This window comes from Elaeis guineensis, chromosome 2, assembly GCF_000442705.2.
Source record: "Elaeis guineensis isolate ETL-2024a chromosome 2, EG11, whole genome shotgun sequence".
Taxonomy (NCBI): domain Eukaryota; kingdom Viridiplantae; phylum Streptophyta; class Magnoliopsida; order Arecales; family Arecaceae; genus Elaeis; species Elaeis guineensis.
The window spans coordinates 112,098,309-112,122,750 of NC_025994.2; the positions used below are offsets into that span (position 1 = coordinate 112,098,309).

The following is a 24,442-nucleotide window of genomic DNA, read 5'->3' on the forward strand; positions in this document are numbered from 1 at the left end:
GTATCGAGATAATTGACATATTGCACAAAAATAACACCTAGAGGCGTATATGACATATCAATCCGATTAGAGATGGATGAAAATTCGAATTTACATGAAGAAAAAAATTTTCAGCAAGAAGAACAAATATTAGTCGAGTTTTTTGTTGATGAAGAACTTGTAACGGCATCTTTGAATAGGGTTGATCTGCCGTCCAACAAAGTTGAAGCTGGTCATATATTTAATCTTGATGAGTCGGAGAGTGATGATTAGTTGATAAATGACGATGAGATAAAAGACGACACATATATCGATTATTGTGATTCGAAGAAGGATCTACACATCGAGGAAGATACGAATATTGATGAGTAGATCTATATTCTTTGTTCAATCTTTTCTTACAATAATGGTATGCGATATAATTGTATTCATTAGAATGTAATTTATTTTTTATTATTATTATTCAATATTATATTCATTTATATGTCAATTATTGTAAATATGGCATCAGGAGACAAACGACGACATTCGCGTTCACAGTCTAGCCCGGAGGTTGAGGTGCCTTCATCGATCTCCGTTGCCACACTAGCTCCATTATCAGAGGGTCCTACACCGATACGTCCTAATGAGGCAGATCCGAGTGAGACAGACTCGAGTGGTATTATTATACTTTTTATATAATAAAATTTAATTTTTTTATTTGGATACCTATCATACTAATGATTTATTTATTATTGTTTCAGACCAGTCTTCATCTGTAGTGAGACGAGAGTGAGGTCCATCGAAGAACCTCGCTCTAGAGCATTGGAGATGCGAGCACTCGGGACAGCGTCTTCGGATCGACATACCAGCCGGCTAAATTAGGCCCATTAGGGGATGGTGCGAGCCGTGGCAGACTAAGCTGGGCATTATATGCCACAGCTATGCCCCTGTGACGATCTTCAATTGGCATCACGTTCTACCGACTCAGAGAGAAGTTTTGTACACGTACTTATAGGTAAAATAAATTATATTATGAATATTTAATTTACATAGTATTCTTCTAATATTTGTTATTGACAGGGTATATTCGACATCATTGATTTTGAGGAGGATCGTGTGAGGCGAGCCGTGGACACTCATTTATCATTGCATTTCAGGGATTATCACTATGACATGCATCAGCATTGGTACCATGTGGTGCTGGATCATAGGGAGGAGGCAGCGTGGCAGCAGCCCTATGACAGCATCACTATGGATGAATGGATTATCATATGCTGGTATTACAAGGATCCGGTATATTAGATTACACATCCAATTTTTTTTTTTTTAGAGTTTAATGATTGAATTATTTATTCTTAAATTAAATTTATTATCTATAAATTTGATTGATAACTATATAGAAAAGATATGCCCAGAACGTCGTGAATCGGACAAGACAAATCATTCCGTATTGTGGGGTTTCGAGGTCGTTCGCTCGTCACATGGAGCACATGGTAGATAATTTTTAATTTTTAATTAGCATATAATTCTCTAGTTATTTAAAAAAAAATTAATTAATTCTCAAATTACAGAGAGATGCTGAGAGTGGCGAGCTTCCTGATAGGATCGATATCTACCAGCAGGCCCACCAGCGACGGTCAGGGGAGTGGACGACGGAGAGCCAGGAGCTCTTTGTAAGTTTTTTTTATTATTTTTTCATTCACAATCTGATTTTTATTATAAAATTAAAATAGCTATAATTTTAATTTTCAAGACAATATGACAGACATGAGATCCCAGCCTACCCCTGAGGACTCGACCGCACCCACAGATAATAAAATCTGTGATCAGGTGCTTGGTATGAGATCCTGTTATGTTAGGGGTCTAGGGTATGGAATCACTGCTCCCTCATCCTCATGCTCATCTAGGGCTAACATCCATTCTGCGTGTGAGACTCGACTGACAGAGGTGCAGAGGTAGACTGTCGAGGATCGACAGCAGACTACCATGGATCGACAGCAAACTGAGCAGTGAGCTCAGGAGTTGGCTGCATGCGTCGACGAGCATTAGAAGCTTCAGATCCAGATGATGGAGCGGATGGTGCAAATAGAGCAGATGATACACCTGATGAGACAGCAGTAGGCTGGTCCGAGCTCTTTCGAGTGCTCTCCTTCCTCAGCTCGTTAGCTAGATGCCGACACTTGACGGCTTCTTCATGTACTTTTTTATTTTTATTTTAAATCTCTTATAATTTTAATTTAATATAATAAAATAATAAAATTTATTTATTTATTTATTATATAATTTTTTTTATTTTAATTTTTTTATTATTAAAAATATTATAGATATAAATTAAAAATATATATTCAAAAATTATTTTTTTAAAAAAAATATGTTTAAATTATTAGCTATAAAATTATTTTTGATAAAATTTTGATCGCCAAAAATATTTTAGTATGATAATTTAATTTTTTAATAAATATAAAATTATTAAAATTTTATATATAATTAATAGTGATGAAAAGTGTTCATCGTAAATAATTATTAGCGATGGAAATTTTTATCAAAAAATTATCATTTATTTACAATGTAAGTTTTTCATCGCTAATATTATTTAAATTTAATTTTTAAAAAATTTATTATTAAATTAATAGCGATGAAGAATTTTGGTTACAAAAATTATTATTTATGACACAAATTTTTATCGTTGAAAGTTTTTAAAAGTTTTATTTTAAAAAAAATTAATTAAATTAATAGTGATGAAAAACCTTTCATCGCTATTAATTTTTTATTTATTAGCGACGTTATAATTCATCACAAATAATTTTTTTATATGATTAAAATTTTTCGATGAAAATTTTTAATGATAAAAATTATTCATCATAAATAAATATTATTAGCAATAAAATATTTTTTTCATTGTAAAATATTATCAACGATGCGATTATTTATGATAAAAAATTAGCGATGAAATTTTCATCACTAATAACTATTAACGACGAAAATAGGCTATTAGCGATGATAAATTTTTATCGCTAATAACCTGTTTTGTTGTTGTGCTATTTTCTTTTGCTTCAATAGTTGCAAATTTTTAAAATTCAAATATCCATATCTTAAATGCCAGAGATACGACTCATCAACTTGCCCTGATTTTAGAGCAAAATTCTGCAACTTCAGTGTATCAAAGGGAAATAGGTAATTTGCATTCATCTTCACAGCTACCAATTTTTGATTATTTTTTTTATCAAAAATTTCACACTAATCATTATCAAAGATCCGCTTGTAACCATTTTTCATCATCTGCCCAACACTCTGAGAGATTGTGAGTAATTTTGGAAGAATAATAGACATCATAAATATGTTTTTTGTTACCTCCATTAGTGTTTACAGCAATAATACCTTGTCCTTCAATCTTTAGATACTTACTGTCTCCAAGTTTCACTTGTGAAGAAAAATTTTCATCTAGCTCGATGAAGGACTTGCGATCTCCTGTTATGTGGTGGCTACATCCACTATTCCAAAACCAAGTGTTTTTGGTGTAGGGTTCTTCAGAAGAGAAGAACAACTTCTCAAGATTTTCTTCTTTTGCAAGATTTGCCGTAGAATTTTTTTTCTTCAATCTTTTTGCCTTTGTCTTTGAACCAACAATCCCTCTTCGAATGATTTGGGATTCTGTACCGAGTACAGCGGTAATGGCAATCTTTCGATTCTTGGCCGGGCTTCTTGCAAACATGACAATTCGAGTCGATTTGTTGCGAAGATGACTTCCTTCCTTGTCCTCGACCACGGCCTCGTCCAGAATATCCACGCCCTTTGCCTCGAAAAGATGAGTCCCCTCGTTGTCCATGCTCTGAAGAATCGGATTTCTTTTCTCCAAGATTAGCTTTCATTTGGAAAGCTTGCTCTAGAGGTTGGCTTGTATAGCGATTAACTCTCCTTTCATATGCTTCCAGAGAGCTAAACAACTCATACCTTGTAAGCCGAGACATATCTTTTGTTTCTTCAACAACAGCAACAATATGCTCAAATTTTTGTGGAAGAGACCTGAAAACTCTTTCAACAATTTTTTTTTCTGGGATCGTATCACCGCAACTCTTGAAAAAAAAGTACGAATTAACTCACCTTCTTTCATAGACAAGTCGTCGAAGTCTCTCCATAGAGTTTGTAGCTTGATGGAGATTACTTTATCGGCTCCTTGAAATTTTTTTTTCAAGACTTTTCATGCTTCTTGAGCCTTTTTGATGCCGAAGATTCTAGGATAAATTGATTTACTCATCCCTTGTTGAATAATCCTCAAAGCTGTGGCGTTCTTCTTCATGTTCTCTTTTAACTGTTTTAGTCTTTCTTCAATGAGCTCTTCCTCCATATCTGCTTGGACTTCGAATCCATTTTCCACCACATCCCGTAAATCTTGCGAGATGAAGATGGTCTCCATTTGAGAGTTCCAATATTCATAATGTTCTCCATCAAAGATGGGTATTTGACTGGGAGTATATGAGAAGAAAGTGATAGGATTGGATGAGGCCATTTTCCTTCTTTTTCTTTTGGTACTCTGATGAAGTCAGAATGTGGTCCTTTGCTTTTTTTTTTTTTTTTTTGTGTCTTCTTATCACTTCCTTTTGAAAGTGATGGTGCTCCTTGATGCTGGCGTCTTTTACTCTTGACACCGTGGCTGTAGAATAGTGGACTCCCTTTTTTTTGACAAGCTTCTTTTTTTTTTTTTTGGCTGAGCCCTGATACCAAAATTTGTTGGAGATTTTAGAAGAGAGAAGAGAACTTTTTTGAATTGTATTTCATTCCAACATTTTTAGATTACAAACTTATATATATAGCACCTGAAGGATGATTCTAGATCTGTAATTAAGAGACTAACACATCCCAAAGAGTCAACAGACTCATTAACTTTGACATATTTTTAAAACATGATTTAGGCTAACGAACCTATAATTCCAAGATAGCTATTTCCAAGACTTACATTGAAAATGATAAATTATCATTAACAATATGAAAAAATAAATAGTGAAACGGAAATGGTCAATAACAAGAAAAGAAAAGAAAACAAACGCATATATTAATGAAAGTAAAATGATATGTGAAAGGACCCAGGCACATAAATCCAATTCTCACAGTAGGAAACAAGAACCAACAGCTGCCATTCAAGAAGCATGGTGTCCACGCTATGATGTCCAGAAGATGCAATAGATTATGACCTTTGAGAGTAGGAGATCAATATTGTATATATGTTGTCTGCCTCTAAAATGATGAAGATTGTGATAGTGGGAATGTTATATTGGTGCTCTTTTACATAATTGTGACATGGTCCCTTGTCGGTTGAGAAATCATGCTCCAACCATTGCACTAAGAATGCTCCCATTGTGCATTTTATGCAAGATACTTCCTCAAATTGGCCACACCAAGAAGTAGAGACAAGAGGAATGGCAAGTCTTATTGCAACATCAGCAGGCATCATAAGTCTATATATGCCTCTTTAGGCATAGTAGTGGTGCATGATAATTTTACACACAACATTTTCCCTAAGTTTGGTTGACAGGAAATCTGCACGAAGGAAAAGCAAAAATAAAAGTCTTTTCATCAAAAGAAATTTTGTCCGAATGTAGTAATTTCTGGATTTTTAGCTTTTCCAAGGAAAACAAGCTTTTCACACAATTCTCCTTGCAACCACGTATGTTAATCAAAAACTCTGTAACTTATCCTTTCTGTCGTAGAAGTCCTCCACAATTAGTTTCCAGGTGATACTCTTTTTACCTCCTTTATCCTTTCGATAACCGAACTCCGTTCTCTCCTATTCATATATTCTTTTCCAATTTCTTTTTTGGATGAAATTTCCTTTCCCAGTTAGCCGAAAGGTTTTGCCCTTTTTCCACAGCACCTACTTGTTCTTCCTCATTTCTTTTTCAAACAATGCAGCTACAAGGGAGTCTACCATTCCATCAGGCACCTCACTCACCAGATCTCCTATCGAACTTCCCCAAACCACAAGGCAGCAACAATGTAAAACGTAATGCGTCATTATTCATGAGGATGGTCCCTTTCCCATTTCATCCACAAAAAAAAAAAAAAAAAAAAAAGAAATAAAACTTGGTAATGTCATAGAGCATGGTGTTACATATTTAGTATTTGTGATATACGTTAAATTATAATATATTATATTTTTTAATTATAATAGAAATATATTATTGTACTTTATATTTATATTATAAAATCATTTTATATATTATTTCTATTTTCTTATTTTTTAATCAAAATAAATATTAGTATTAAAATAAAATATATTATAGGTATAAACAAAAAAAAATAGTTTTTTAAAAAATTATCTTTTAATAACAATTAATATATTTTTATAGGATTAATAATTTATAGTATTAGTAAACATATTTTTATGAAAAATATCAACAATAAATATATTAATAATGCATTATGTTATATTTATATGATTAATAAATATTTTTTCATGGAATATATTAGAGGTAGTATTAGTATTATATAATTAGTGCTATTTGATTCCCATATATATCAAACAGGTTGCTTATAGATATCTACGGATCTTTAATTATCAAAATATAACATATCCAATTTGATGATCTTTATACAGAAAAAATGGTAATCTTTAATCACTTGGTATTAGATTATTCTAGGATTAAGATTATCACTTTAGTAATTCCATTTGAGTAACCAATCCCTACCTAAGTGATTGACATATAGAGAAGGTGAAGTGTGGGAATTGGATAGGTTTAAAACTCGAGTTGCATGAGCCAAGCTAACTACTGGGCATGCTCTCCCATTTCATCAACTGCCCAAATCTCGAGGTAGATGCAGAGCGATGTTAGATGGTGTCCTGTGCGATTTATCTCATGTGGTTTTTGGGCCTGGTTCATGCTCAAATTCAGGGCCATCTTGGGCTGAGCCTAATAACCATCAGAGCCCATTCCGAAATACACACGGGCTCTAATTTCAAACCCAAATTCAGTCTAGACATTGTTGAGCATAAACCTTAACCTGATGGGCCTCGGCCCAGTCTAAGCCCACTTGCAACCCTAGATGGAAGGAATTGTTTGCATCTAATTCCTCTTTATACCTTGATGTTATAGTTAGGTAATGCAGATTTAGTTTCCACACACTGCCCAATGGGAATTTTACAAATATAGGTAAAGGCATTGTTGTATTAAGTCCTACTTGTTCTTCTACAATGGTGACAAGTCTTTGGCGGGAGGATTATTACATTAAGTGTTCTTTCTAATTTTCATATCATAATTAAACTTCATATATATATTTTTAAATTAGTCTTGGCATTCAGGTTACCAATACTACTTTAAATATAAAATAAAAATATCCATGTTAAAATCTAATGTCAATAAGGAAATAAACATAAGTCTTATATCTTTTTTTTTTTGATAAAAAAGCATCCAATTAATTCCATTCAACTCAATTGATCCAAGGTACTTACATCAAGTTTCTCGTGTGATAATAAAGAAAAAGAAATGCAGCAAAAGAGCAAATATTCCAATTAAGAGAAAAATTATGAAAGGTAGCAAAATGAGCTAATTAATGGGCAGCCTTATTGCCATCTTAAGAGTGAAGCAAATAGTATTAAGAATTTGTTGAATCAAGATTCTGCAATGGGCAATAACAATCTAGGTCTCCCTCTCTCTAAAAAAACATCACTCAAAAAACCAATTACCAAAATAATGTAGATTTAGATTTAGATTTTTTATATTATGATAGATTTATAGGTAATTAATAGAAGAAATTTAGCATATTCCAAATTTCAACACTTTTTCATATGTTAAATCTTTCTATACTCAAACATTTAATAGAGGTGATAGTTTAATAATTCATTCTCCTACTACCTCAACATTTGAGTTGATAATGGGCTATGCCTCGGGCTTAAACTATATTCATTTTGCAAAATTCTTATTATACAGTGTATGGTGATTGGCGCAGAAACCCCTCCCCCATCTTCTCTAGAAAAAAAAATTTTTTTCTCCGACTTCCCCCCTTGTGGTGACCAATTACCGCACGTTGTGCTGAATTTCTGCATCATGTGCAGTGCACAAAGAATCGCTCATTTATTTTTAGTAGAATTTTGGATTGAACCTCTTTAAAATATGATCTTTTCTATGATCAAGTCCGCCCCATGACTAGTTCTACTCCATAATTTTGATTTAGTGATAGGCTTTTGTTCACTTATTAGTGCAAATCTTCTACATGCACTATAATTATAGTTGCATAGAATTCAAAAAATTAAAATATATCCAAAAATTTTAGTACCTATGCATTGTTAGCCTTGCTAATTTACTATAAAGAATTTCATCCAATTTCATTTTATTCAATGAAACTTCTGCATACCAAGTTGTAGCTAGCGGACTTGTTGCCTTCACGAGGTTTGCATGCTTTTTTTAATTTTATTATGACCGTCAATCAATGCAGTTAGTAAAATTATAGGCATGATTTTGGATGACCAAGGAACAAACCCCATCTATTTAGGTGGCTAGTGTGGGGAATAACACCCGCCCTCACCCCCAAAAAAAGAAAAAAAAAAACCAACATTTTTTTTAAAAAAAAATTATATATCCAAAAAAAAGTCTTTTTTTTAAAAAAAATTGTTATATATGTATATATATATATATATATATATATATATATATATATATGTATATGTATATATATATATATATATATGAGACTTTCGAAAGCAGAGAACGTTGACTTTTGATTGTATCAATTTTTGTACCTCAAACAGTCCTATTTATTTTAAAAATAAGTTACTTGACTGACTTTCTCACCTTTTACTGATCAGAGGCACACGTTTTTCCCCGGTCAGACCTGTCTCATAAATCCACTCTTTCCTCCCTTTCCAACCAAGCAAATAGGCTTTATGACTTTCTTTCATTCGACCCACAAATAGATTTGACTTTCATAAAACAAACTGAGACTCCATTACTTACTTTTCCTTTCCCATCCCCTCAAACATGCACCATGCTCCCGCTTGCTATGGATATGTTCTTGTTCATGTCGTATACGTACTAAATTAATCAAGATTTAAGATTTACAATGCTTGAAGAGTCAAAGACCCTATTCCTAAAGCTCCCTCTCTACAGTTGAAACCTAACCGTGGACCTCCTATTCCTGTTATGATTCCCTACGCTTACCACATCGGTGTTTAAAATCATGGACACTCAACTTCCTTGGATTTCAGATGGTCCGACCCAACCACAGATCAGGATAGTTAATTTGTGAGTCAACATTGATATAACTGAATAGTATATGACCAAAAAATAATTTAAAAATATTAATAAAAACTAGAACCAATAAACTAAGGAAACAAACACAAATCGTTTTCTGAAGACAATTTCGAAAACTTGTTGATTTGGATAACTGATCCGTCCACAAACTCGGCTGAGTTATTTTGACTGTTAGGTTTTGGATTGGATTGTTTGCTCCTAGTTAAAGTGATCTAATAAGTTATCCATCCAAAAACCCTATCAGTTTGACCCAAATTAGATGCTTCTTTAGTCGCATCTGTGGATTTCAAGTTAAATGATGTACCATACACTTATATATTAGATTCCTTGTAGCTCTCACACCATTAAAGCTACAAGTGAGCCGGATTGGCCCATGACTCTATCCAATTGGATCAGCTTAGACCTAATATAGCCTATTTAAAATATCTATAGGATCTGATTATGGTTTAAAATTGAATCCGCTCTATTTTTTGGGACCGGATTTAAATTTATTGAATTCGAATATAATTCGATCAGATCAGGCCTGAACTCGGTATATCATTAGGAGCTAAACCTATTTGAGTCTTTAAGCTATAATTTAAGACTTATATAAGTAATATCTTTAACATAAAGATAGGTTTAAAATTATTTTTATACAGTAATTAATTTTAAAAATAATATTATTTATTATTTATTTTATATTATTAATAATAGTTGATCATATGATAATTAAAATATGGTTGGCTACATATTGATCTGGATTAAAATTTTTGAATTGAGGCTAGATTATACATAGACTTAATCCGATTTGAATGATCTATTGGATTGAAAATTTTAGCCATAGATTTAATTCGACTTGATTCGATTTTCTATTTGATCGGATCCGAGCTAATCATTAGTATCCAATCAAGAAACTGGATCAAGTGGGGTCACTCATGATCCAATCCATTTCAATCCATTTGCGCCCTTTGCACATAGCAAGCTTTTTCAATTCCACATTTACCTAGATTGATCTGGATAATCTCTGCAGGCCATCAAGAGGACTTTTCTTTACGCCTTTATGCGAGAACATGACGACCGTTTGGCCCCTGGGTCTATATGGGCGACGAGTCTCATCCACACCGATCGAATTGGATTTGGACTTCTTGGGGAAGATAAGAGAAGGGAGCCTACGCTTGCTTAGATCACGTACATGAGGGTGTTCGCTGGCTTCGAGGTGAGGGCCCACCCTCAATTAGTTGTAAAATGCGTCGGCCACGGCAAACTCTTCAAAGCACCTCCACGTTCTTCTCTCGCCATTTTTCCAACTTCTTGACCAAATCGGCCCTACATCTACCACTTGCTTGCCCCAACAATTCAGATGAGAAAAAAATGCACAATTTTGGTATGCGGCTTGCTGCTTTGCCATTTTACCCCAATTGAGTTTTTTTCTGAAAAACTATTACCTACGTATATAATATCTGAAAAAATAATTTTATATATTTGATTGATCGAAGGAAATTAACATAGATTAGACAAAAAAACACCACATGCATAAAGCATTTTGCTAAAAAATTATCATAATTTTCAACTATGAAATTTTTTTTTCATATCTTAGATGATTTTTTTTTCAGAGAATATGAAAAACTTATTTCTATAAAAAATTACTTTTTCATCCCCCTTCTTTGATATTTTCAACCAAACATGCAGTATTTTTTTATTTTTTTTTGTTCACCATACTTTGTGCTCTCCTCTTCCCATGAATGAGACGAATCATGAGGTTTTAGTGCAGCTAAAAAATCTCATTCTATTGATGTAATATTAATTTAAAAATAATAACTAATATTTAATTAATTAAAATTTTTAGATTAATTTGTTAAAAGAGTAGTTAATCTTAATTAGATTTATCATATGGGCTAAAAATTTGCTCTTTCTACTTTTATATATATATATATATATTTTCATACATCAAGATCTACGAGATAGATTTATAATATCAGCATATTTGTAGGAATTTCTATAACAAAATGTCTAATCCACCAAAATTTGCCAAAAATCCATCCAGTGGATTCCTACCATTTCAATTAGAGGACAGGTCCTTGTGCATCTTGATTTATCGTGATTTAAATTAAAATAATAATTTTGAAGTCTTGGCCTATAAATGAGGATAAAGATATCAAATTCTTAGCTAATATGGCAACTCTGGAAATAAAATCTGTGATAAATCATAATTATATATTTTTATAATTATGATTGTAATAATACAAAACTTCTAATTATTTTAGTTTTGGTTCCTGCTCACGGGTTTCATCAACGTATGGACAACCGAGAAAGCATCGAGCACCCGACGAATGTCTCCCGCATTTTGAGTTCCCCGCATAGAGATTACCATGCGTTACTTCGTGCAGATATGTTCTTCGTCGCTTCCTTGACCGACCGAACCCCGCCCCATTCACGCGTCATCTCCATACCTAAAACATCCTGAAGAACAATCCAAAATTAGACACCTCACCAACAGCCATCCAACGTCCGATCAGCATCAAGCGGTCCAAATGAACACCAAACACAAGGGCACCATCGACCTTTTAATTTGCTAATTAAACTTGAGTCAATGATGGTAACAAAACCACATGCCTCACGAAAAATATCTCGTTATCAAAGTTTTTTTTTCTTCTTCTTTGTTGAGATAAACGGACCCCAGGGAGAGGAGAAGCAAAGAGGGGGAGTTTGAGATACACAAGCGGCCACCATGTCCAACGTCCCACCGCTCGAATTCTCCGACGTCGAAGACCACCGTTCGAGATACGACCTCGACACCCGGATTCTGGTGACGGCCATACTCTGCCTCCTCTTCGTCGTCGCCCTCGTCACCTTCCTCCACCTCTACACGCGCTACGTCCTCCGCCGCCAGCGCGTCGCCCGCCGCTCCACTTCGATCAGCCTTTTTCGTATTGGGGTCGCCTACGCCGGCCCCCGCGACGAGCCCCCCCAAAGGCCGGGCTCGACCCCTCGGCTATCACCGCCCTGCCCACGTTCCCTCACCGAAGAATTATTAACAACGCAAGCAACGATAAAAACGATGGTAGCTGCAGTGCTGAGTGCGCGATTTGTTTGAGCGTGATAGAAGAAGGTGAGATGGTCCGGTTGCTGCCGGGCTGCAGGCATGTGTTCCATGTCAGCTGCATTGATATGTGGTTGAGTTCTAATTCTACGTGCCCGGTTTGCCGGACTGGGGTGGAGCCGCCACCGGTGGCGGTCGCCGTGGAGATAGGGGAGTCATCAGCGCCACAACCAGGGACACGTGAGTTACCCGGAGGCGGCGTGACGGAGGGCACGTCGGAGACGAAGGAAGGAGGCGGCTCGATGTCGTCGCGGTTTAGCTCATCGTTTCGGAGGATGTACATGTTGAGCAGGGAGAGGTCTGCAGGGAGGAGAACTCAAGGGGTTGAGATCGAAGACTTGGAGAGGCAGTAGTAAAATTTTTCATACGATACTTGTTAAATTTCCCTTTTTTTTCTTTTCCTTCACTTTGATTTCTTCGTGTTTTCTTTCTTTCTACTTTGTTTTTTTTTTTTTTTTTCATTTGGAAAAGGTTTCTAATTACTAGTGTGAACATATACAGCAGATTGTTTATGAAGTAAGGTGAAGAACACAGAGATTTTGTTGGTCATGGACTTTAGATTTTTTTTTTTTTTTTTTGCCTTGCAGTCCGGCTTGAAAGTTGGGGCTTGCCACGTGGTACCACTGGGTGGTAGGTGAATGGGTCCACGAGAAGGAGAATGGAAGTTCTGAGTTTCAAAGGATTTGGTAGATGTGGGGGGGGACACGCCACCTTGGATACTTTTCATTGATGGTTTCATATGGTTAATTTAATGTGTTGCAGTTTGTGGGGCTTTTTATTTGATGAGGCCTTGACTGTAGGGGCTGTTCCACAAATGTGACTGGAGGAATATCGAGCTAGCATTTGGTATCCACGTTGATCCCCCGCTGATTTATAGCAGCATGATATCACTGGTTCTTCGTTTCATAAATGTTTTAGGTATTCAAAGTTTTCTGCCAGAAAACTCCAAATGTTCTGGTCATAGTTTGATATGTACCTTGGCCGCCATGATATGTTGATCGGGCGAGAATTGAACTTTTTCAAATCTCAATGAGATATGCTTCAGGTTACTTTGGTTGAACGGTTTTTTCCTCAAAAAAAAAAATGGTGGTATATAGGGAGTTGAGTGTGAAAAGAATTTAGCTGCAATTTGATTTGACTTAATTAAGATATGCTTCAGGTTACTTAGGTTGAACGGTTTTTTCTTTAAAAAAAAAATGGTGGTATATGGGGAGTTGAGTGTGAAAAGAATTTAGCTTTAATTTGATTTTGACTTAATTAAGAGTTATTGCAAGTTTTTGTTTGGTAACAGCTAAAATAATATATTGGATAAAAAGAGTGCTCCACTTTATAGTACAAAAGGCTTGCTCTGCAAAAGTTTATAGCTTCGAACAATTTTTTTCTTGTGCATTTAACCCATGTCTAAGAGCTCTTTTTTCAATCGTGTGATGCATCCAATATGGATTAATTAAAAGAAAAAATTGTTAGGACATAATATTCACTTGGAATTCAGGTATTCAGATACAGAAGATGAGAAAGGTAAACTTCTTTCTTTTTCAACTCCTTTAGTATATCCATATTATTCTTTTGAATGATGCAAGTCTTGGAAATGGAAAATCATACACCCAAGCACTCGTTGTCAATTTCTTTCATTTTTTTCTTCATGCTTTTATTGGTTGGCCTATAGTGTTGTTCATTGAAGCAACCTTATCTCAAAGAAACTAAGAGGTAATATATAAAAAAAGTAGTATTTTTATGAAGTCAAACGTTGCTTACGAGACGGAAAGCTGCCGGCGGATATGCAAGGAGTAAGAAATTTCTTATCAAATGTTTTCACAATTGCTCGAATGATATTGAATAAAATTTTGGGTGGCCTACCTCCCTTTTTCTCAAAAAAAGAAAAAAAAAGAAAAAAAGAAAAAAAGAAAAAAAGAAGAGAAAAACAAAAAAACTTGTTCAATACTTGTCAAGCCATCCACTGACATTGATTTAGACCTTGATGGTAGTATAACATTTCCTTCTATTTAGGTTGGCTTATCCTTGGTTGCATACCTTTATGCGTTCATCTGGTATAACATTTCCTTGTATTTGGTGGTTATTTGTTTATTACGATCGCTTCAACGTCATAAGATGACTCCATGGGGCTTGCAGTCCGTAGTTATCTCATCTCACAAGAAAATAACAATGAAAAGACGTATCTGAGGCATGTGTTGCGCATTTTCGCTGTTTCTAGATTAAACTGTAATAATTTAGATTTTAAAAAAAAAATAATAGAGGAGAAGGAAGACTCCTAACTGGAGTTTTCTTCCTTCCCGTTTCCGACGAAATCGGACTCGAGGAGTCCGGCTAGAGTTGAAAACCTCCTCTATAAAAGACCTCCCTTTCCTCCCTTAGAATCTTACAACAAAACTTCAAAGAAATTAAAGGGATTTGAAAGATTTTTGGCAAAAGAGAGCACCGTGAGGGTTGATCGGAAGAGAAGGGCCGCTGGAGCTATTTTCGACCGTCGGAATAAGGTACGTTCCTTCTTCCTTCTTTTCGGATTAATCTCTCCGGCCTTTGGGTACTTGGAAGCCGGCGAGATGCCGGTTCGGGCTCAAACAGGGACACCCCTGTTTACGTTTTATTTTTTTTTCTCCCTCGTGTGCCACCGGCAACAGCCACCGTTGGGGCTGTCATCGGGGCTGTGGATGCGTCGTCGTCGGCTACTGTCGGAGGGTGGCCGGAGTCGGCCCTCTTTGGCCGCTTGAGGGTGAGTGGAGATGGAGGGGGACGATGCCCCTGTTTTGGCCCAAAGGAACCCACTGGAAAAGAAAAGAAAAGAAGAAGGAAGAAGAAGAAGAAAAGAAAAGAAAAGAAAAAGAAAAAAGAAAAAGGAAAGGAAAAAGAAAGAAAAGAAAAAGAGAAGAAGGAAAAGAAAAAGAGAAAGAAAAAAAAAAGAAAAAGAGAAAGAGAAAAATAAAAATAAAATAAAATAAAAAGAAGAAGAAGAGAGAAAAATTTTCTCTCTCTCTTCTCTCTCCAGTTTCTCTCTCTAGATTCTCTCTCTATTTTCTCTCTCTAGATCTTTCTCTCTTTTTGTGGATTTTATCTCTCTAGAATCTTTCTCTACTATCTCTCTCTGATGACATCACAGACCCTAGGATATATTTGAAATAAAAATATGATGAATTGAGATTGCTCCGAAATTCGTGCAGTAGATCTGATCCCAGTCCGATTCTATTTGAAATTTGTAACACTTTATTCATATTGAGTCACCCTGATAGGACCTCTGATGATCTCGACCATGATTGCCTCATCGAAAGGATACAAAGATTCTCTCTCCACTTTATCTCTCTACTTTCTCTCTCTAGAATTTTCTCTCTCTTCATGAATTTTCTCTCTCTATAAGTCTTATAAATCAGTGAAGGATCTAGATACTTAGATAAATCCTAATTTTGATTAATCCTAAGAGAGGTCCTCGATCTGTGTTATTAGGATCGATTATCGGTAATTTTTTCCATATATGATCTTTATATTTGATCAGGATTATGAAGAGATGATTGTCTGCAAATGATATCGAGTGGAATATTTTGTTAAAGAATTCATAAATCAAAGAAGAACATTGATTTTTGTGTTTGGATCAGTCACCGTTAAAAGTAAGAATCCCTGTACATGATTATCATTATATATGTTATTTTATCGTTGGTTTTATCTCATTGATTTTGCATCATTGGATTTGAGATCGATGAATTTGTTATATCTGAGACACTGTTATTTATTTATGTGATTTTAAGCATGAGTATGCTATATCAATACATATGTATCGGTGATTGATGGCATGATTATGTGTATGACATATTTATTATACTGCAAAAGATGAATTGATTAATGAAGTTAAATATCATAATTTCATGAAAATGAAAAGAAAGAGAAATATAGTTTGGACTGACCTTATCATGTGGAATAGTCTGTCAGGAGCTTATGCCTGGGACAGCCCCCACAGGCTTATGTGTGGAAGAATATGATCCGAGAAAGATCATGAAGAATCTGATCCGAGAAAGATCATGAATGATTTGATCCGAGAAAGATCATGGCCACTTTGATCCGAGAAAGATCATGAATATTTCGATCCGAGAAAGATCACAGAAATCGATCCAAATAAAAGATCGTCGCATGATCCTGGTAGTCCAAAGCCAAAGTCAAAGCCAAAGCTAAAGCTAAAGCCAAAAAGAAAGGATTAAAGATGATGTGATAATAGAAGAAAATAGAAAGATAAGACATGAAACAATCATTGAATAAAATTGTTTCACTTATTTAACATACGATGATGCATCTCTTTTGATAAAACAGATAATCTATAAATGTTTGCAGTATTCTGGACAGTGAACATCGACTTTTATATGTTATTGCCTATCATTATTTTCAGATTATATTATTATATTGGTGTGATATGGAAATTCTTACTGGGCTGTAAAGCTCACACCCCTTCATTTTCTTTTTCTTCTCAGAGTTACAAGATGTCCATGGTTGGCTATGGTATGGATTTATGAGTGAGTGGATGCATAGATAGAATACCGTTGATACCTGATCAGAGGATTGAAGGAATGTTAATTGTAATTATGCAAGGTTTTATGAATTATTATTGAAATTAATTGTTATGGATGTTAAGATTGTAATGATTTATTTTGGCCTTGCATATTCTTTAGGGCTTGCTCTAAGGAGTATGCGGCCATCACGTATCCGATCCGGATGTTGGGTTCGGGTGCGGGTGCGGCCATCACGTATCCGCATGTTTCTAGATTAAACATTTCCACATTTCCACATTTCCAACTTTCTGCATTGGTTAGTGAAAGTCCTTTACGCTCCCCTTGGTCCTGGCACTGCGATCGATCAAAACACCTGCACCACCGCTCCTTAATTCTGCAAATCAACAATAATTAATTCAATTTTTTTTTATTTTTTCTTGATAAGACAGAGCATTCACTTAATTCTAATATGAATATAATAAAAAAATAAAAAAAATATCATAAAGTAACATATGAAAATCAGCAACATCGGGCTATAAGATGTCTCTAGTATACTCCGCAATGTATGAAGCCATCCGATCTATGATACTATTCGTCTTTTGATAGATATGCCCGATGATCATCGAGATATACTCTTCAAATCACCATATATCCTATAAGAGTAGATGCAACACTGCATCTCTAGATTGCTCCCGCATCTAGCCAACCATAATGGTCGTGTCCCTCTCATCAGCCAACCTCTGAGCTTTCAATGTTGTCCTGGTGAAAGATTATAATAAATAATCCACATTGTTTGTCCTACAACTGCATCAGCTCCACATGCACATGCTCCATCATTTAAAAAGCTTAGAAAGGTAGGTAGAAGTCTATATTTTATTTAAGAAAAAATTATCGGAACATCCTCTCAATTTTAGTCCAATTTCATTTACACACCCTGTATTTTAAAAAATGCTAAACTAATCCTTCTAGTTATGCATGTATTCCAATGTAGTCAAGCTATTGACACTGTAAAATACAGAAAATATAAGTGAAATTGAGATAATGTTCAAAAAGTGTTTCCAGAGCAAGATAAGATTTTAGGGTCTATCTCTTTATTGAGATAATAAATTTTATAGTGCTGTTGATGGGATGATGCAAATGGGCCAGAGGCCATGACGTGGTTTCTCAACCAGGCCGCTACAACTTACATATAGGCCTAGCTCAGCCCAGCCTGGCTTTGGATCACCTATTTCAAACCTTGAGAAATGTTTTGTGCACCGTGGGTGGTGTGCGTGGGCCAATCACCGTAGGCAGTACGTACGGTGCTTCTCCACCCGTAGTGTATAAAATATTTTTCTTCAAACCTGAGTACAAACTGGCCAGATCTGATCCCAACTTGGCTTTGAACTTAGATCTATGAATAATTATCTTAATTTTTCCGATTAAATCAAATGAGAGAATGGATCTGCGCTAGGTAATTTGGATACCTATCCAGCAGGCCACCTAAAATAACCTATAATTCGACAGTTAGTTTGCGGTTCATTTTGGGGCCTGGTCCACCGGCCTGATAAGCCAGTTCAACATCCTTGCATCCCCAGACTCATGTCATTAGTAACAACTCCAATCAACTTTACCAGCTAAACTGGTGTTAACCTATGCAATTTATGTTTTCTGATTTTAATCATAAGCACCTGAGAAAATGCTGAAGGTCAAGATTCCTGTCAGTGTAATGATCGTATCTGGTAGTAGATGATTGAGTGAAAGCTCGACTCACAAAATAGGTAGGCCTAAACTGCAGTTGGCTCACATAATTATGTAGCAACTCGAGGTCTACTTGAGAAGTAACTTGTTTAAGGGGCCACAAAAATGAAGTTTTGAGCTTCAAACACATGGTTAAGCTCACTTCAGTTTTAATCCAGACATGAACAACCTGCTTATAAACTGCTAATGTACAGACCAAATTTCTACAACTGGGATATATATAGCGAATTTTGATTGTCCCAATTGATTTTTCGTTCTTTTGGTAATACTAGTTTTTCTTATAATCAACTTTGTTAGTTGTTACATACATTAGATATCATACATGTTGCACAGCCAATAAAAATTAGCTATATTATTTTTAAATTACATAAAAAATTGAAATATATTCTAATTGTAGTAATTTTCTTCAATCATGCAAGGAAGTTTCACGGTGGGTTCAGTTGGATGTAAGGCTGCAAATGGATCGGATTAATTTGATTTGTTTCAATTTGATCCGATTTGTCTTAAAAGATCCATGGGGCTGCATCAAATTTTAAAATTGGACCCGTTCTATTTATTGGATTAAATCTGGATCTATTAAATTTGAACTTGATCCGATTTGAAGCCAGCATATTATTAGGACAAACACATGTTTGAACTTATAAGTTGTGATTTAAGATTTTTATATGCGATATCATTAATATTAAGATGAGTTTAAAATTAATTTTATATATTTTTTTAGAAAATATTATTTATTGTCTATTTTGAATGGTTATTGGTAGTTGGTTATATGGTAATTAAATATAGTTGGCCATATTTAACCCAAATAAAATCATAGATTTGAACCCGATTTAATCTGCATAATCCGTTGGATCAAAAATTTTGGCTATGAATTTGACATGATCCAATCCAATTTTTTATTGGATTGAATTTGGGTTCAATATTAGGATTCGATAACGAAATCAGGTCAAGTTAGGATCATTCATGACTTATTTCGATTTGATCCATTTGCACCCTAACTTTATATTTAATTAATTAATTAATTAATTTTTTTGAATAAAAGGAAGGCTGAGGACGTTGCCACCTAGCTTTTATTGACGAGAGAGTATCATTACGATAAAGGTTGGAGAGAAGAGGCGTTATAGAGAGATGTTGCAGAGAAGAAGGTGCATTGAAGTTACAAGGAAGGGGGATGGTGAGAAGCTGATGTTATTAAAAACTGTTGCTCGTTCTGGGTACGAAATCAGAAGAAATGATCGGATTCTCCTCACTGAGATCACTGAACCGAGCAACTGTTTGTAGAAAAAGTGGACCAGGTAGTCGGATGAGCGCCATCCTATCCCCATGCCTGATTTTCCGTGATACGTCCAATGATGCCACCATGACGTGCCAAATCCAAAAACCATGCTGTTGAGCCTGTGGCATCCGTGTCTAAAAGGAAAAAAAAAAAAAAAGGGAAGATCAACAAGAAACAGCACAGAAACAGGGGAAGAAAGAGCAATGTTAAACAGTGATCCGAAAGTGTGTCAGACTCCATTCAACATTTGAGGTAACGCCTCTACGTGTCTCCATACTTTCCCACGCTCAATTAGAAGTTTTTCGTTGCAAAGAATGGACCATTGATCGAAAAGTTGAACTCCTCCAGCAGCCACAGAAGTAATAGATGCCCATTTGTTGAGAAGAATTCCAGCGTTGCTCTACTTCCAAATTCCAACAAGTCCAAGTAAAGAGGTCCAATTAAAATGAGGATCACTAGTAAGGCACTTTCTGAAAATTTTTCTTTCCATCCAATCCATGCACAATCCCTCGAAATTTGCATGTAAGCTGAGCACCCCCATCAAGGAGCAGGCTGCCTTCCAAATGATTCCAAAGAAATTGCACTCCGAGAACAAATGGTCAGCAGATTCGGATGCCTTCAAAGCCTTTTCTTTCAGCTTTCTATTCAGACATCCCGGGTATTAATTTTCTTTTTCCAACACAACAGAACGACGGACTGTACTTTTAACAATATGCAAGGGGTATTTAGTTAAGAGGAGTGGGGGTCTGAAATCAGAATCGGAATGGATGACTCCCATTTCAATGATTTGGTTGAGAGGAATCCCATTTCAATTTCGATTCTGGAGAGGAATGGGAATAACTCAATCTATATAGAACTCAATCCCTACTCTCCTCCTCAATGGATTCAATTTTCTATTTCAATTTCGATTCTAATTCTGATCACGAACCAAATGCTTCGGAGTATTTGATCATTTCGATTCCGATTCCAAACTATTCATATTTTTATTCCTATTCTGATTTTGGTTACGAACCAAACATCCCCACATAGTCTCTACAATACTTTGATAAACCTACATTTGATTTCCTGATGTTAACGAAATTATACGTAGAAGAGCAACTGAAGCACTCATTGTTGTTTGACTCTCAAGTAGTACTTGAAACAATCAGACCATGTTTGGAATTATTATTGGTATTAGCGCTTTTGATGCTTTTGAAAGTAAAGCTGTTCTAAAAAATCACTTGCTATTTGATAACTATATTTTTAAAATATTATAAAAAGTTAATATATATTTGATAATCAAAATGGGAAAGTGCATTTGTTATAATAAAATGATAAAAAAAAGATATTCCATAATACTGTATATCAGAATATAATACAATACAATATAATATATTATTATATTATATATATAATATAATATTAAATACTATAGCATAATAATGTGATATGATATTAATATAATTTCATTATAATTACAATGTAATATACAATATAATAATAATATTATAATACAATATAACAATATAATATAATAGATTATAATTTAATCTAATAATAGATTATAATATAATAAATTATATTATAGTATTATAATATAATAAATAGTATATTATATATTTATATTATAATAATATAATCATATAATATAATATAAGAATATACCATAATTATAATTATGTATTTTATAATAATATAATAATAATATTATGATTGTAATAATAATATATTATATTATTAATTTATTATTATATTATATTTATAATATAATTATATATGATATTATGCTACGATATAAGATGTAATTATGAGATTTGTTGGTGGATATTTTAATCATTAAAAAAAATTTATGAAAGTCAAAATAGCTTTCTGATATTGATCAACAAGTACTTTACGAAAAAACTTCATTTTAAAATTTTTATAAATAATTTTTTTTATTTTTTATAAAAATAAAATAATTTTTTAAATTTTTTATCAAATAATATTATACTATCCAAAATATCTCCAAAAATTTTATGAAAGATAATCAAACTTTCATGTACCCAAATTCACACCCTCACGTGACACACATGAGGACGACCACATAACCTAAGGCCTAGGAGTCAACTGGAAGGCGCATAAGTGAGCCTTTTTGCCATGCATCGTTACTTTGGTGAGAGGCATTTCGAATGTGAACGGAGCGGGCTTCGTTCCCTTCTCCCCCCGCCATTCCTCCATAAAACCCCTTCAATTCTCATCAGAAAGAGAGAAAAAAAAGAAGCACCACCACCATCGAAACAAGGACAAGAGAAAAAAACAACCCAAACCCCCATGGACTCCTTTTTCCCCTCCTTATAATCCCCTCCTCGATTCTCCTCCCCCTGCAAAAACCCTCGCCTGTAAGCGCAAGAATGATCCTTACCTTCGTCCAACAAAAGCCCGCAATCTTTTGTTAGGTTGGATGTCTGGTCAGGACACCACTTCCCAAGATCTTTTCGGTACCGCGTGATGCAGCAAGAAGAAAGAAGAAATAAAATAGAAAATAATTAAAATACATGGATCAACTAAAAAAGGGCTCGCGTCTATGGGACATGCAAATTTCACTATGAGAAAAAAAATTTTACAAGAGGAGATCTCACCCTCAATCCTTGTACACCCAACTTTTTCCTCACAAGATGTTATCTCTCACAAAAGCTCTCTCTCTAGGAAGACCTCATGAACCCCTGAAGCGATCGTTGTCCGCTGTCCAGGAGCTTTGCTCCTTCTCTCTACAGCATCCTCGCATCTCTCTCTCTTCACGGGTGTTCAGGCTCCTTCACAACCGCACAAAGCCGTCCGCACACCACACCAAAAGACGGGCCACACCATAACCCTTCTGTTCACGTTCACAGCCGCTTAAAGGCTTAAAATCCATATTAGAACATGATTAGGAGTCCTAAGATCAACCAAAAACCTTTCCGGACCATTGGATCTCGACCGAAAGCTCCCTGGGCTGTCGGATCGCGCACAAAAACCCCTGAACCATGCGTGGATCGTGACTTGGTCCACGCAGCTCTCGTAGACCACCAGCGTCGTGCGGTCCATGATGGACCGCACGAGCGCTAGGTTGGCCTGCCCGCATGAGCGCTTGGGCCGGCCTGCATGCGCGCCTGGGCCCGACCGCACCTCGGCTGTGCGCCCCCGCACTGGGCCTGTCTGCAAGCTGGGCCGCACGCGGCTGCGTGCTGGGTGCATCTCCGTCGGGCCGGACGGCACTCCGTCAGTCATCGTCAGCCCACCGCCGGCCACCGTCGCCTCGTACATCGTGCCACCGCTTCGATCGCTCGTATCTCCTCCATCCGAACTCCATTTGGGATGATCTTGATCTCGTTGGACTCTATTTTTCATTACGAACCTCACTGTGGGCTCAATATGGACTGAATCTCGAGATATCAAATCTTAACAATCTCCATCTCGACTCGATATTCGGCCTCCTCCTGACTTCGAGAGCTTCTAGATCTCTTCGCCCTCATATCCTGGGGCAATCACCTGCTGATCATGGATGGGCAAATATTGAAGTCGAACTAGATCGCTCGATTTCATTTTCATCGTATGCTGTGCTCCTCCTGACCTGAGACCTACTCGGGGCATCATCCTGTGGCAATAGGAATCTCACCTTGCGACGTCGCTTCTTGTCCTCTTGAGTCTTCTGTCTCGTGCCTGATCCACCTCCACCTAGAGCTCTACCTCGCTCTGAGCTCCACTTGGCTCTTGAAGCTCTACCTCGCACTGGACTCTTCATCAGGTAATAATGTCCTCTCCTCCCCTTCTTCCCCTCCAGAATAATTCTATCACCGTATAGCACCTTTAGGATTCCTCCACCAGCTACCGTCCTGCAGCCTCTCGAATCCAGTCTACTCAGTGAGATAAGATTCTGTCTGAAATTGGATATGTATCGGACCTCCCTTAAACTCCTCACTGCACCATCATGTGTCTTCCAACTGACTGTCCCAATGCCTCTGATCGCACAGCTCGATCCATCCGACAGATATACAGTGCCCTCACTATTCTCTAGGGAGTCAAACTGCTCCTCTCTGCAACATACATGATGAGTGTATGCAGAATCTAATATCCACTGCTGGGAAGAAGTAGATACCTCGTCAGATATCTCCAGGACATCTCCATCTGAATCGCTGTCGGCCGTCGTCATAGCAGCCATCATCCGATTTTTGAGTTGAGAGCAATCTCTGGCTAGATGCCCCAACTCGTCACACCGGTAACATCTGCTTTTGCTCAACCACTTCTGGACTTGGACCGTCCTCGTCATGATCTCCTGTCTCTCCATCTATCACCTCCTGCTCCTCCAAAAGCCACCAAAGCTGAGCTACCACCACTTGAGCTCGAAGCTGAGTTCTCCCTCCTGAGAACCTCGTTCTGGAGTATCGCCGTGGTGATCTCGTCCATCTTGATGGTGCTCTTCCCCACTAGAAGAGCAGTCACTAAGAACTCAAATGAAGAGGGAAGCGACGCTAGCAAAACCAGCACCCTGGTCTTCTCCTCAACATTCTCACCAACGCTGAGGAGGTCGATGAGGATCTTCTGAAAGTGGTGAGATGCTCCTGCACGCTCTGTCTCTCAATCATCTGCAGCTGGTAAAACTGCCTCCAGAGGAAAAAAGTGTTGGTGAGAGATTTCACCATGTACAACTTCTCGAGCTTCG

The 24,442-nt window shown here is 36.2% G+C and overlaps 2 protein-coding genes across 2 annotated transcripts; one reads left to right on the forward strand and one right to left on the reverse strand.

The window, feature by feature from the left end:
- Positions 1–4,159: 4,159 nt before the first annotated feature.
- On the reverse strand, positions 4,160–4,468 carry LOC140855370 (uncharacterized). Its single transcript, XM_073251255.1, has one exon. It carries the CDS (start codon positions 4,466–4,468, stop codon positions 4,160–4,162), a length of 309 nt encoding a protein of 102 aa, XP_073107356.1.
- A 7,356-nt stretch (positions 4,469–11,824) lies between these two features.
- LOC105043737 (RING-H2 finger protein ATL40) lies at positions 11,825–13,340 on the forward strand. Its single transcript, XM_073251380.1, is given in 3 exon segments — positions 11,825–12,129; positions 12,132–12,634; positions 12,870–13,340. Coding segments are annotated over 3 exon segments (732 nt in total). The 5' UTR covers positions 11,825–11,910; the 3' UTR covers positions 12,880–13,340.
- The last annotated feature ends 11,102 nt before the right edge of the window (positions 13,341–24,442 follow it).